The following is a 15,878-nucleotide window of genomic DNA, read 5'->3' as shown; positions in this document are numbered from 1 at the left end:
CCTATCTGATGAAGCCAGTTTTTAAAGCCTAAGACAGAAACTTGCACAGGGTATCTTCTAATTAACATGGGATTGACTTGAGGGAAAGAGGCAGTATGGAAAAGAAGAAGGAAAAAAAAGCCTCACAATTTAGATTTTAAAAATGAAACTGCAGGGATCTTCCCTGGTGGTTCAGTGGGTCAGAATCTGCCTGCCAATGCAGGAGACACGGGTTCAATCCCTGATTCAGGAAGGTTCCCCATGACGAGGAGCAACTAAGCCTATGAACCACAACTGCTGAGCCCACGTGCCCTAGAGCCTGTGTTCCTCAACAAGAGAAGCCGTGGCAATGAGAAGCCCGAGTACCAAAGCCAGAGAATAGCCCCTACTCGACGCAACTAGAGAAAAGCCCACAAAGCAATGAAGACCCAGCCCAGCCAAAAATAAATAAAATTAAAAGAATAAATGAAACTACATGCATGTCAAGAACTATTAAGAAATGAGGTTTTTCTAATGTCTTTATAGAATCACGTCTCTACAGAATAAAAGAAGACATTTAAATTTTAAAATTCTGTTTAGATGAAGTGTAAATGATAGAATTTGGGGAAGTCCCTGGTGGTTCAGTGGTTGAACTCAGAACTCTCACCACCAGGAGCCTGGGTTTGAGCCCTGGTCAGGGAACTGAAATCTCTCAAGCTTCGAGGTGTGGGTGTGGTCAAAAAAAAAAAAAAAGGTAGAATTTAACTAGCTGAAACATTTTCAAGGAAGTTAAGTCACTGTAGAAATAAGCAGTAATTTTTAGAACACTTTGAGCTTAAAGGAAAGTTTTTTTTCTTCTTTTCCATACTGGCTTTTCCCTCAAGTCAATTCCATGTTAATAACATACCCTGCACAAGTTTCTGTCTTAGGCTTTAAAAACTGGATTCATCAGATAGGATATCAATTTATCCTAAGAATCAGGAATGAAAAATATTTCCAGACAGTCTACTAAGCTGTTCATCCCTTGGTCTCTCCACAACTCACATTCCTATACAGTCCCTTGGAGGGACAGTTCAGCAGTTCTTCCTGGAGAATCAAAGGGATAAACTGAAATCTATGGTACAGATTTCCCTAGCATCTTGGGGCTTAGAAGTTCCCATCATGCTAATGCATGGACTCTGGGCTTTTTTCTCTCATAGGATGACTCTGAGGTCCCATTTACTGAAGAGGATTATCGAAGAAGAAAGCAACATCCTAATTTTCTGGACCACATAAATGCTGAAAAAATGGTTCTCAAATTTGGGAAAAACGTAAGTCTCAGGTAGTAGAACCTTTTGAGTAGGAAAAGCTCTTTTGGGACCCGCTTGCAATGCCCCTGCTCAAGACCATTCCACATGCTCTGCATACATATCTTAGCTGGCTCCCTCTCTCTGCATTTAGGTCCCACGTCCTTACACTCACAGACCTCCAAGCTTCAGGCTCCCTCAGAGAGGCCGTGTCCTGGCCCAAGTTCTGGCCCAGCCCCCTAGGATGGAAGCCTTGTGTGGGGTCCTCAGCAGAGCCCAGTGTAGATCCGAAAGGTCCAGAAGAGACAAATAACTCAAGAGTGGGAATGTGTGTGTGATGCGCAAGGTCTTCGTTCCCCAATCAGAGACTGAACCCTGTCCCTTGGCAGTGAAAGCACCAAATCCTAGCCTCTGGATTTTCAGGGAATTCCCTCTAAGATGAGGTTTATATGCACTTTTCAGAGTAGCTGTAAGAAATAAATGAGATAGAGTCTGGGAAAAAGGGAAAATGCAGTTTCCTCTTCCTCATTCCCACTTTGGGGCTTCCCAGGTAATTCAGTGGTAAAGAATCTGCCTGCCTATGCAGGGGACATGGTTTCTGTCCCTGGGTCGGGAAGATCCCCTGAAGAAGGAAATGGCAACTTACTCCAGTATTCTTGCCTGGGAAATCCCATGGACAGAGGAGCCTGATGGGCTACAGTCCGTGGGGATCACAAAAGAGTCAGACGTGACTTAGCAAACAAACAGCAACAACATGTGGGGTCTAGTTCACCAGCCGCGCCCCTCCCCCCCCCCGCCCCCCGCGTTAGGAGCGTAGAGTTTTAGCCACACAGGGAAAGCCCTGTGTACGTACATAATTATTCTAATTTCACAAATGCAGACTTTGTGGGAAAGAGGTGTCAAGTGGTAGGGAGCTGTGACTGAAACCTGGATCCATCAGACACCAAAGCCTGTGGGTTTTATTATTTTTTTCCTGACTCCAAAACTCCACCATTCAATAGAGTTCATCTTGACACATCTATGTCACTGATTGTTGACATACCTCTAGCTGAGAATTCAACAATGATAATAGCTTGTTAGCCTTCACTTGCAGAAAATTTTTATCATTTTGAAATCCATATATTGTAAAATTTTTTAATTTCTCTATATCAAATTATATGACAGGGATGCCTTGGTGATGAATAAACAATAACAAGCTAAAAATTGAAAGCTTGCTTACCGTGTACCAGGCTCTATGCCAGATGTATTACTTACAGTACCTCATGTAATCCTCATATACCTCATAGGTAATCCTCACAACGTTGTGAATTAAGTGATACTATCATTAGCCTCATTTAACTTAAGTACATTTGTATGGAACCCCCAAACCTCTAAGTTTTCATCCACTGCTATTTTCCCATAGTCACGAGACCGTCAGTAATGGTAGGTAATTATAGTTCTAAGACGACACCTAGTGGTCTCAGAGAATATTACACAAGGAACTCTGTTCCCAAAACTGTGCTTCTAGTAAATTTTTTTCTTTTTTACTTTGGCGATACAAACACTGTGAATATAAAATATTTTAAGAAAAAAAATATGATATTAGGAATTCTAATCCATTAACTTATGATCTTAGCCAAGTCATTCAACTTTTGGAGTTAAGTAGGTAATATAATGGAGAAGGCAACGGCACCCCACTCCAGCACTCTTGCCTGGAAAATCCCCATGAACGGAGGAGCCTGGTGGGCTGCAGTCCATGGGGTCACTAAGAGTCGGACACAACTGAGCGACTTCACTTTCACTTTTCACGTTCATGCATTGGAGAAGGAAATGGCAACCCACTCTAGTGTTCTTGCCCGGAGAATCCCAGGGACGGGGGAGCCTGGTGGGCTGCCGTCTATGGGGTCGCACAGAGTCGAACACAACTGAAGCGACTTAGCAGCAGCAGCAGCAGGCAATATAAAAGGGTTTAGACTAGACAATCTAAATTTCTTCCAGCTCCAAATCCTATATTATATTAAACCTGTCCCAATGGAAAATCCATGATTTCTTGATCACTGGTTGAGAAGGCATGATCACACATGCAAAAATAATGGGAGTGAGTGTTAGTCGCTCAGTCATGCCCGACTCTTTGAGACCCCATGGACTGCAGCCCACCAGGGTCCTCTGTCCGTGGGATTTACCAGACTAGGATACTGGAGTGGGTTGCCATTTCTTCTCCAGGGGATCTTCCCAACCCAGAGATCGAACCCGGGTCTCCTGCACTACAAGCAGATTCTTTACCGACTGAGCTACGAGGGAATGTGAATGACAATCTAAAATGGAGAAATAAAGGAATTCCCTGGCGGCCCAGTGTTTGGGATTCTGCATTTTCACTGCACGGGGCATGGGCTCAACCCCTGGTCAGGGAACTAAGATCCGGAGTGCCTGTGCAATGTAGCCATAAATAAATAAATAAAATGGAGAAATAGCATCATCTTAGTATCTTTTTTTATTATAAGAACATGACATATGTCCCATGCTCTAAATGACACAATCAAAATTTAGGGTTTTTTGTCCCTATTTTTCTTTTTAAATTTTTTCTTGATTAAAATATAGGTAATATACAATGTTGTCCCAATCTCTGCTGTACAGCCAAGAGACTCAGGTATACACACACATGCATTCATTCTTTATTTTCTTTTCCATTATGGTTTATTACAAGATATGGAACAGAGTTCCCTGTGCTATACAGTAGGATCTGTTGTTTACCCATTCTAAATGTAATAGTTTACATCTACCAACACCAAACTCCCAGTACACCCCTCTTTCTTCTCCCTTTCTCCTTGTCAACCACAGTCTATTCTATATGTCTGTGAGCCTGTTTCTGTTCTATAGATAAGTTCATTTGGGTCATATTTTAGATTCCATGTGTAAGTGATATCATATGTATTTGTCTTTCTCTTTCTGACTTACTTCACCAAGTATGATTATCTCTAGCTGCAAATGGCATTATTTAGTTCTTTTTTAGGGCTGAGTAGTATTCCATGGTATATATGCACCACATCTTTATCCATTCCTCTATTAATTATCCCAAGCTTTGTTAGCCACTCTTTTCTGAACAATTAGGAAATAAGGTTGCTCTGGCCAACGTGTTCATCCTAATAACTCTTCTTTAACCTAGTGTTTTTCATCAAGTAGATAGACCCTTGGAAAGAATCTTGTAACTCACATCCGTTAAGATCCTACTGTGTACCAGGCACTGTGGGTAGGAGCTGGTCTCACAGCCATGAACAAAACAGACGTGGTCACTGCGTTCCTGGGGCTGGTTGTCCAGTATTTATCTACTGTCACCACATCAGCAGCCATCACACTCATAGTTACAAGCTATACTATAAACACAAGACTATGGACCAATTTTGGAGAAGGAAATGGCAGCCCACTCCAGTGTTCTTGCCTGGAGAATCCCAGGGACGGGGGAGCCTGGTGGGCTGCCGTCTATGGGGTCGCACAGAGTCGGACACGACTGAAGCGACTTAGCACCAGCAGCAGCAGTGGGCCAATTTAGCATTTTGAGGCAAGTTCATAAGCTTTTTAAATCCTTTGCGGACTTTTGTTATCACGTTCTCTAGGACAGGCAGGAAAAGCTAGGGGACCTGGTCACCTTGCCCTTGCCTTGCTTATCCACTGGCCCAGTTGTACAGGAACATAGATCAATTACAATTCCCTGTTGGCTCAGCTGGTAAAGAATCCACCTGCAACGCAGGAGACCTGCGTTCAATCCCTGGGTTGGGAAGATCCGCTGGAGAAGGGAAAGGCTACCCACTCCAATATTCTGGCCTGGAGAAATCCATGGACGGTATAGTCCATGGACTTGGAAAGAGTCAGACAGGACTGAACGACTTTCACTTTTCACAAAGTTCACTCAAAGACCCCAGTTCTCTCATACTGGTGGTGGTGGTTGGGGGGTGTTCCCATCTCTACTTGGGTTCCATCTTCACTTGGGTTCCATCTAAGGAAGGAGGCTTGGCATACGCAAAGGCGGGATCAAGCCTCAGGAGTCTCCCTGGAAATTCTCGAGCAATCTACCCCCAAAACCAGAGTCTGCCTACTTTCTGCTTTGTGCTTTCACCTACACCTCTGACTTTACGGGGGGCTGTCCCCCACTACCTCTCTGAAAAAAGAGTTAGCTTACAGCTCCAGTTAATAATTCTTGGGTGTGACAGTGTTTCAACCTACAAACTCCTTTGGAAATCCTCTAGCCTGCCTGAATAGGTTTTTCCGGCCACGTGTGACTGTTCAGAGCCTCCCACCTGTGAGAGGCAGGAGATGTTCTAAACTGTCTAAATACAGATTCCTTTGAGCAGTCAAAAGATTGATTAGAAATTGTGTTGGTGAAGGGTTTTTCATTTGTTGAGCCAATGTTTGTTGCTCCACATCCCCTGCCCTTACACACATTAATGAATATATAGAAGGAATAAGTATTAACCTTTGATATTAATCACGTTAGACCTTAGGCTAAGTAAATTCTTTCCTTAACTAAAACCCACTACACCCTCACCCTGTAGGAATGTAACTTTATTTGGGTGGCGTCTGTTTTGAGAATAATCAGCCCTGGAGAAATAAGTGTCCTGGTTGACTGACCGCTGTCACAAGGAGAGGGTCGTAAATTGTCAGCAGGCCCCCCTGGCCAGAAGATGATGTAACACCCCTAAGACCTCTGTATACATTTGTATGAAGCACCTGACTTTGATAAAAGTCAGGACTGCTGACCCCGCGTGACTTTTGCATAACATCTCAGTGTATAAAAGTAGACCATGGAAAATAAAGAATTGGGATCAGTTTCTCGAAATACTGGTCTCCCCATGTCTCTGTCTCTTTCACTCTGGCTGAGTCTCCATCTGCAGCGCGGAACCCACCATGCTTACTAATTATGCCTGGGCTTCTAAGATCCGACCGGGGAGGCCTCAGTGTCTCCTCTCCTTCGGGAGAACGGAAGGACGCCTGTGGCCTACGTAAGTGGTGCAAACTTCTTGTCTTGAAGTTTTATTGGTCTCCTGCGTAAACCAAGCTACTCAGCCTCTTTTCTCCACTGAATTTTCCTACTGAGCTATCCTCATTCTATCACTCTTTATATCCTTAATTAACGTTTAATTAAGCAATTGTTTCCTGATCTTCGCCTACGCCATCTCTCCTTCGAATACCCTGGATCAGCCGGGGCTGGTCCCCGGCACATCTTCATTTCACAATTCTCTCTTCAACTTAGCAACATCCAGCCGCCCCAAATCGAATCTCAGTGGTGGTAGGGTGGGGGGTGTCTGTACTGATAATTGTACTTCGGACACCAATGAGCATGCTCTAATCAGCTGAAGGATTAACAAGAGGCCAGGCACACAAAATATGTTAGGAGTTTTTGAAAGAGGTGATGAGACTTACTAAACTGCTCATTTAAAAAAAAAATCACTAAAATAATCTGATTCACTGCGATTTATGATACTACATTTAGCTTTTCTTTTGTATTTTATCTCATAGGTCAGAAAATTCGCCACTTATGTAGTTGCTGCTGGACTTCAGTATGGAATGGAAGGAGGCATCTTGCATGCTTTTTTTAAGGTATGACTTTTCTATAACTATGAGGATTTTTTTTAAGATGGCAAATTTCTAAATATTTATTTTTTTTCTAATTTATTTATTTTTCATTAAAAAGAAAATCTTTCCCAGGGTTGGGCCATTCAATCCCATCAGTGTCCAGTGGAACTCCCTCTCCCTCTGCAGGTCCAGCACCTCAACGTGCGTGTTTCACAAATCCAAACTGTATCTATGGTCACTTCCAAAATCTGCAGCTCTTCCCGGGGCCCCATATCAGAAAAGTGGGCCACCTTGCACCCAGCTACACCAACCAAAGCCCAACTCCTCCCTCCTTCTCGTCCACCACGAGATCCTCAAGCCCCATGGAGATAGTCTCCCCAGAATTTCCCTTTCTTCAACCCAGCACTCCCAACTCCCCACCCACTGACTAGGCGAAACCCTCTCTGGACGAGATTACCTCATCAGTTACATAGATCTTTTTGGATATCTCCAACTATGGCTGTCTTTGTGAGCTGTAATAGTCAGGCACATGGAACTGGGGAAAAATGCTTTTGATTTTCTTTATTTTAGCTAGCTTGGTTGGGTGAAGTCCCTGCATTACCAGTGTTTGGAGATGGTACAAATGTCATTCCAGCCATTCACGTTCTTGATCTAGCAGGGTAAGTGTTCTCCCAGCCGTGTGACTGCCCTAGAATTAACTGACCGACGCGTTTGTTTCTTACCAAGTGCTAAGATCCTCATGCGTATTATTGTATTTCTTCTTCACAGCAACCCTAAGTAAACGGTACTTTTATCAGCTCCACTTTGAAATAGTGTCTGTCTGATGAAATAGTGATGAAATACTATTGAAATAGTGTCTGATGAAATAGTGTCTGTTATCTAAGAGTTCCCCACTTCCGACAGCAAGTTCAAGTTCAAGTTCAAGTCCACCCTAGGAGCACAGTTGCACATCTTCCAGTGTTTTTCAGACTCACAGAGTATCCCCAGATCCCCATATCCTTCTTTGCACATGCTGACTTAAACACTAGGTAAGAGATGGGTTCAATTTATTTGCAATTCATCACACCTGCATTTCGAGTTCCAAGAGCTTCATTCTGTTATCCCCTTGGCTCACCCCACAGGAGGAACCAGTGCCTCTCTGAGAGTCTTTCTGGTTTCTTTTTCTTTCTCTCTCTCTCTTCTCTTTTTTAAATTTGGCCATGTGGCTAGTGGGAACTTAGTTCCCTGACCAGGGATAGAACCCATGCCCCCTGCAGTGAAAGTGTGGAGCCCTAACCACTGGACTGCTAGGGAATTCCCCCTCTCTGGTTTCTAGATCCCTCTCTTTCTCTCCATTAGTCAATTAGTCCCAATCCCAGGCAGTATTTACTGGGAAACAATGAGACTTAAACTTCAGGACCCTTCCCCTGCGTGGGTCCCTTCCACAGCCCTAAACTTAATCTTCATTACTATTCTCAAAGAAGGATTCCCTAAGCTTCAGACTCCACTCAAAACCTCAATCTGCTCCAGGCCACATTAACACTGAACACGGTGAGGCTGAGACAGACTCTTCTTTTCTGCAGAAACTTTACATTACCACGTTATCAAGTTTTAAAGATATGAAAGCATCTTACATTATTAAATTAATTAAATTATTCCCATTACACAAGGACTCAGGGGCCCTTTTGGTAGAATTTTTTTCCCTGCTAATTTCTTGAAGATTGTCAAATATTTAACAAAGGAAGAAGCTAAAAGAGGCAATGTTCTGTGAAATTAATATAAAACAAATATGAAATAGAGATTTAGACAGGTGCATTTGTTTTATTTCCATTTGACTAGAAAGGGAGCCACGATAGAGGTAGAATCCACAGTCTCGTGACAATCTTCTCTTCACTGTTGTTTCTTGGGAATTGTTTTTCATCTGTGTGCAAATCCCTGCTCTGCCTCAGTAGTTGTGTGAGTTTGGGGAAGTTGCTTAACTTCTCTGGGTCTGATTTTCTCATTTGTGAGATGGGGATGATAATAGCCTTACTTGAGTGTTGTGAGAATTCAGTGGGGTAAAACCTGGGGTAGCCCACAGCACAGGGTTGATGGCATTAAGCCCTCAGAAATGTTGGCCGTCATTCATTATTAATCCAAGGTGGGAAGTCTAAGCCACTCCATGCTATGTGACTTAAGGAGTCATAGCTTCTGTGAATTCATGTCTTACTTTGTGAAAGACCTTCCCCAAAGCACTGTCATGAGACTTCATTGAGGTAGTGGGTGAACGGACTTCATCGACACAAGTCCTGACAGGGCTCAGCTACTCTTGTAAGCAGATGGATCTGGTTTCCAATCCTGGCCCTTCTACCTTCCCAGTAACTCTTCAGCCCAAGAAATGTCACTTAACTCTTTACCAGCCTCCTCCTCTGTAGCCTGGGGACCATCATTCCAACCTTGACCTTGTAGGAAAATGAAAGTGAGATAATCCACTAAATCGTCAAAGCCCTGGCCCGTGGGGGTAGCAATCATCGAATCCTATTCACATAAACAAACATCTCCTGTATTTACTCCCTCTGGGGATGATGCTCCCTGGGGGTCTGCAGAGTGATGGGGGTAGCAATCAGCGAATCCTATTCACATAAACAAACATCTCCTGTGTTTGCTCCCTCTGGGGATCATGCTCCTTGTGGGTCTGCAGAGTGATACAGAACATCATAGACCACGTGCCGAAGCTCCGCTACCTGGTGGCTGTGGACGAGTCAGTTCACACCCTGGAAGACTTTGTCAAGGTATAGCCGTGTCATCCCAGGCTGGGTGGCATCTCTTAAATCATTTTACCCCAGCCCCTCAAGGTGGAATCAGAGGTGCTAACAAGATTGGGTGTGGGGTGGGGGTGGGGCCTAAAATAGAATATCCTTAAACCCAAGCTTGGGCTTCCCTGGTGGCTCAGTGGTAAAGAGTCCACCTGCCAATGCTGGAGACTTGGGTTCGATCCCTGCATCAGTAAGAGCCCCTGGAGAAGGAAATGGCAACCCATTCTAGTGTTCTTGCCTGGGAAATCCCATGGACAGAGGAGCCTGGCAGGCTACAGTCCACGGGGTCTGTACAACAACAAAACCGAAGCTTACTATTTGCATCTGCAGTATATGTATGCTTGGAGGAGGAAATGGCAACCCACTCCAGTATTCTTGCCTGGAGAATCCCAGGGACAGGGGAGCCTGGTGGGCGTCGTCTGTGGGGTCGCAGAGTCGGACACGACTGAAGCGACTTAGCAGCAGTAGCAGCAGCATACATATGCTGGGAAATTACAACCATGATAGTCTCTCCCCAGTATATGCACGGAAAGGAGCAGAAAAGGCCACTGTAGGGTTCAGACACAAATCACACACCGGACTACTAGAATCTGTGACCTGTGCCCCAGAGTACTGATAATGGTCAAGTTCTCCAAACCTACTGGCAGCTTCCAGGAGCTCTGATCTTTGAAGATCTCCTCTCCTCTCCAGGCTGCTCTGGCTAAAGGTCACCTTGTGGCCCAGCTGGCTCAGCCAGTGCAGCCTTCCTTTGCCCCTCCCCAGGGCACCCCCTGCTCATCTTTTATGGGAGGAGGGTCCCACACAGAGCAGCATGTGGGATCTTAGTTCCCTGACCAGAGACGGAAGCTGGGCCCTCTGCAGTCAGAGTGTGGAATCCTAACCACTGAACTGCCAGGGAACTGCCCCCTACTCATCTCTACGGTTCAGCTCAGGGGCTTTCGTGCTGGTCCACGGGCTAGGACTCGAGCTCGCGCTGCAGGAGGTGCAGGTCGATCCCTGACGGTGGAAGTACTTCCTGCCGAGTGCGTGTGTGCTCAGTCGCTTAGTCGTGACCAACTCTGTGCCACACTATGGACTATAGCCCTCCAGGCTCCTCTGTCCACAGGGTTCTCCAGGAAAGAATACTGGAGTGGGTTGCTATTTCCTACTCCAGGGGATCTTCCCGACCCAGGAATCAAGCCCGTGTCTCCTGTGTCACCTGCATTGGCAAGTGGATTCTTTACCACTGAGCCACCTGGGAAGCCCGCCGCATGCTGAAAGGTGTGGCCAAAACAAGTAAATAAAGATTCACCTCAGACCTCTTCCTCTGCACCCTCGCTACCTCCACCCCACCTCCCCTGCAGCCCCAGCACCTCGTTTCCATATTCCTAACATCAGACATTACACACCAGCATCTGAGTACCCGTCTGTCTCTCCCTTTTCAGATTGGGAGCTCCCTGAGGGCAGGGATCGGGCTTTATTCATCTCTGTGTCCAGTTCCTGTTGTGCCGTGAGGATCCTTTGCTCTGTGTGGAACTAATAAACCAGTTCATGTCCTCAGGGCTCTCCCCTGTTGCTTTGCAGATTTTTTTTTGTATTCAGTTATGTTTGCATTTATTTGAGAAATTTTACATCAAAATCTTACAGGTCAACCAAAATAATATTTCTATTTTTCTCTAACAGTGCATCAGTAAAAGTACTGGCCCTGGGAAAATCCAGAAAGTACCCAAGGAAAATGCTTTCCTAACCAAGGACTTAACAGTTAGTATATGAGAGATTTTTTTGTGTTTTTCCTACTCTTTTCCTGAAGGTATTGCTTCTTGAGAGATCTGGAGTCAGAGGATCTGGCTTGCGGGTTCATTTCAGCTCCTCCTTTACAGTGGAAATTCTAACCTGTAGCAACTTCTTCTCTTCTGTGAGCCTGTTTTTTTTTTTTTTTTCTTTGTTTTCTTTGTTTGTTTGTTTTCCCTCTGAAAATCCTTCAGAGATCATGATCAAAAAATATATTTGAAAGCTGTCTAATGTATAAAATGCTATACAAACACTGCATGCTGTTCTCTTTGGCTCCTCTCTAAAATTCAAAGAGGAGGCTGAATTTCTGATCTCATCACTGCAACAAGAAGAGGACAGTTTTAGCCATGCAGTGCATTCTTCCAGCTTGTTTTAGGATATAATCTTCCTTTAAGAAATAAATTCTAGCGAAAGAGTTGACTGGGCATGATTCCAAAAGGACTGATATCATTGCTTGCTTCTGAGAAGCAGAACTGGGTGGATGGTGACTGGGGCCAAAGGGGGCACTTTTCCCCTCTACTATTTTTTTTTAAGTGTGAAGTATAGTTAATTTCCATTGTGATGTTCGTTTCAGGTGTACAGAAAAGTGATTCAGTTATATATACATATATCTATTTTTTTTCAAAGTCTTTCCCCCTTAGGTTATTACAAAATACTGAGTCGAGTTCTCTGTATGACACACTAGGTCCTTGTTGGTTATCTACGTTATATATAGTAGTGTGTATGTTTGCCCTGTACTGTTTGTTCTTTTGGATTTTGAACCATGAGATTGCAATACTCAAAAAACTGGTAGAATTTTTAAAAACCTTTTTTTTTTTTTAAAGGAAGAAATCTTCCACTTGCACTTGTAGTATCTCTCTACCATTTTTTTTTTTTTTGCCGCACTGCATGGCCCAATCCATGCCTCCTGCAGTGGAACCACAGAGCCTTAACCACTGGACCACCAAGGAAGTCCCTCTCCCTACTCTTTGTTTGTGTAACTGTATAAGGCAGGACACCGTCCATCACAAGAGAGCAAGTGTGGGGAGACTTTGGGGTCACAGAGTCTCACAGCAGGTGCTCTGTCAAAACTTGTCATTCAGTCGCTAAGTCGTGTCCAACTCTCTGCGACCCCGTGGACTGCAGCACGCCAGGCTTCCCTGTTCTTCACTATCTTCCAGAGTTTGCTCAAACTCATGTCCACTGAGTCAGTGATGCTGTCTAACCATCTCAGCCTCTGCCATCCCCTTCTTCTCCTGCCTTCAATCTTTCCCAGCATCAGGGTCTTTCCCAATGAGTTGGCTCTTCCCATCAGGTGGCCAAAGTATCAAACTTAGAGCTGTCTTCACTGACATTCATGTTTAGCAAATGCGTCCATATTTTTCTTCAATAACTTCGGTGATTTAGGTTTGTTATAACTGTTGGGGGAGGGGGCTGGCAGGAGACAAGTCTTTGACGTCCTTTTCTCTCTTAGCAAGAGAATATTGACCACTTACTGGTCAATTTGAGGATGGAAGCACTCTTTGTGAAGGAGAATTTTAACATTCGATGGTTCGCTCAAGCAGGATTTGTGGAAAATATCAACAGCATCCTCAAAGAGTACAAGCAAAGCAGAAGATTATTGGTAACTATAACCACTTCCTATTTAAGCTTCTGATTTAAGCAAAGTACATGAGGCTTTGGTGTAATTACACCAATGGAAGTACTTTTCTTTCACATGTCTGAATTTCTAAATTCAAGTTCTTTATCAGGTCTGACCTGTTGTTCAGGTCTAACAATCCGCATCTATATTCTATTGGAAACTTGCCAATCGAATATTAAAAATTTTTGAGTTGACACTGATGACCGTTATGCTTGACACCAACTGAACATGATAGTGAGCCCCAGACTGAGTGTCACAGAGCCGTCTCTATAAGGGAAGATGTCAGGTCCCTCAATGGTCCATGTTTCACCTGGGTATCCATCTGGGTAGGTAGGAGGTAGGGAAGGCTGATGATTACTTTGATCTTTTCTGATTGGCCAGGGGATTTGCTGGTCATTTTAATTTTTTTTTTTTTTTTTAAGATTTTTGTTGTTGTTGTGGATCATTTTTAAAGTCTTTATTGAATTTGTTACAATATTGCTTCTGTTTTATGTTTTGGTTTTTTGGCCGAAAGGCATGTGGGAACTTAGGTCCCCAGCCAAGGATCGAATCTGCGCCTCCTGCATCGGCAGGCAAAATCTTAACCACTGAATCAGCAGAGAAGGCCCTTCTGATCATTTTAGCAATCACAACTTTCCGTAGATATTCTTATCTCCATATTCCAGATGAGGAAACCAAAGCTCAGAGAGATGGAGCAATTTTTTCAAGGTCACACAGCTAGTCAGGGATTCAGACTAGCTAAGATGCCAACTTAGCTTGAACGGCCGAACTGTGGAGCCTCCACAGCTCCATCTCTGAAGTCAGGTAAAGGCAGCACTTGCCCAGATCTTTGGATTTCTCACAGGGAGGCTTTCCCAAGATGAGAGTGAATATGACAGGAGAAAGCATTTAGAAAACTACAGTCCACGAGGAACAGGTGCCCTCAGGTTGCCATTGTGCATGGAAATACTGAACAAAAGCCAGCAGAGTTGCATTTGTAGCCTAAAAATCATACTCTCTGGAAAATGATGCCTTGTTGAGAATCAGTAAAAGATGTACCAATTTGCAAAAGAAACGATGATGCTTTTAAGCATCTGAGACACCCACGATGGCTGTCCTTGGAGACTGTCCTGAAGCACAGAGCAACTCAAGAGGTTAGACTAGTGTTGTCATCTGTGGGTCAACTTAGAACAACACCAAGTCAGAGTGGAGGTAGGACAAGACACCTTAAAGAGACCATGTGGTTTCTGATGAGCAAAACTGGACAGAATATGATAGAAGGAGTAAGCATACCTAAAGATTAAAGTGAGTCTGTCCATCCCTGGGGCGTTGGTGAGCATGGCAGCATAGAACAGCAAACACGACCAAGGGCAGTGTAGACAGTGCCATGCCGGTGGCATTGAGCCAATGGCCCCCACAATCCCATTCCTTTAACAAAGCAAAGCCGGCCCTGTGCAGAGCCAGGTGCATTCAGCCACCTTGATCTATTGCCACTTAACAGCCCATTCATCCAACTCTCCTCACTCTGATCAAAGCTCATCAAACTATTTTCTATACGTGTCTGCCTTGAGGGGTAATATACCAAACACGTGCCCTTGGAGTGTCCTGAGCCCAGTGGCAACCCTACTTGTCATTATAAACGAGTAAACTACCAGCTCCTGCTTTGTACCCTGATAAGGTGGCTTCTCTGATGGCTCAGCGGGTAAAGAATCCACCTTCAGTGTAGGAGACGCAGGAGACATGGGTTTGATCCCTGGGTTGGGAAGATCCCCTGGAGGAGGAAATGGTGATCCACTCCAGTAGTCTTGCCTAAAAAATCCCATGGACAGAGGAGCCTGGCAGGCTACAGTCCATAGAGTCACAAAGAGTCAGATGCAACTTAGCACGCAGCACACAAGGTGAGCATCCCTACGCCAGGAGACAGATCCACTCTTGGTGTGTGGGTGACACAGGCAGGTGAACCTGCCCAGTTGACCACCGGCCCTCACGTCTTGGTGAAGGCACCATGTGCCCCTCGGAGCCCAGCTCTGTGCATCAAGACTCAGTTCCAGTGTTGCTCTGCTGACTCCTACCCTCTCCATGCCCACCACCTTGGTCATCGCCATCACCCTGAGAGCCTGCCCCTGAGCAGACGAGATCATTCATGTCCACCACACCTTACCCAGCACCCCTGCAGGGCCTCTGCTCACTCCCTTCACAGCCTGACAAATAGTAATAACAATAGTAGTAGTACTAATAATGATAGCAGTAATCATGATAATCAACTCCATGTATGAAATTATGTAAGCTTTAAGCACATGGACACTCTGCCCATGGAAATTTCTTTTCTTTGGCATGATTTTTTTTTAATTTAAAATTTTGAAAATTTGCCTTGCAAAATACCAAGCTTCAGTTTCACAACCATTTGAACCATTTCAAAAGAAATGACTTATTTGTCACCGGTATTTTTATTTCTGTTAGAAATAAACATTTGCTCACCAGTTATGAATGTAGTGAGCTTCTTTAGCATCCAAGCAAGTTTTTCAGCAGAGGAAATTTTTTTTTAATGGGTGTATTTTTAAAAAAACTAGAATAAATTAACTGGTTTAAAAAGGAAAAGATAATTCAAGACCAAGTTTAATCCAGAAACAATGTTCAAGAGGCAATAAATTAAGCACTTTCTAAGAGTAGACTAGAAACTCTTCTCTGTCTTTGCTGTCTTTACAGGGGTAACACTGCAAAGGTGAAATTGTAGTGTGTAATGCTCAACTACTTTGCTTTTTTTTGTTTTTAAGTACTTTTAGGGTGCTCCTGAGCACAGTTTGCTGTGTCTTGTCCCCCATGCGCAGATCAGGACACATAGTAGATGCTCATTAAACACCAAGAGAAAGTGACTCTGGGCTCTTGATGAAGCAGTGAACCGGCCTGCGGAATCCTGAGACTTCAAAGGGCTGATCCTTGAAA

The 15,878-nt window shown here is 44.2% G+C and overlaps 1 protein-coding gene across 1 annotated transcript in view; it reads left to right on the top strand.

Moving 5' to 3' along the window:
• The window catches only part of AK7 (adenylate kinase 7), a 68,991-nt gene that overhangs the window by 31,285 nt on the left and 21,828 nt on the right, over positions 1 to 15,878 (top strand). Inside the window, exons 5-10 of the mRNA XM_010851392.1 lie at positions 1,158 to 1,268; positions 6,735 to 6,815; positions 7,362 to 7,450; positions 9,451 to 9,541; positions 11,228 to 11,305; positions 12,789 to 12,938. Coding sequence (XP_010849694.1) covers positions 1,158 to 1,268; positions 6,735 to 6,815; positions 7,362 to 7,450; positions 9,451 to 9,541; positions 11,228 to 11,305; positions 12,789 to 12,938 — 600 coding nt within the window. The remainder of the gene's footprint in view (positions 1 to 1,157; positions 1,269 to 6,734; positions 6,816 to 7,361; positions 7,451 to 9,450; positions 9,542 to 11,227; positions 11,306 to 12,788; positions 12,939 to 15,878) is intronic.

This window comes from Bison bison, unplaced genomic scaffold (genome assembly GCF_000754665.1).
Source record: "Bison bison bison isolate TAMUID 2011002044 unplaced genomic scaffold, Bison_UMD1.0 scf7180017864302, whole genome shotgun sequence".
Taxonomy (NCBI): Eukaryota; Metazoa; Chordata; class Mammalia; order Artiodactyla; family Bovidae; genus Bison; species Bison bison.
This window is presented reverse-complemented; position numbering and strand designations above follow the sequence as displayed.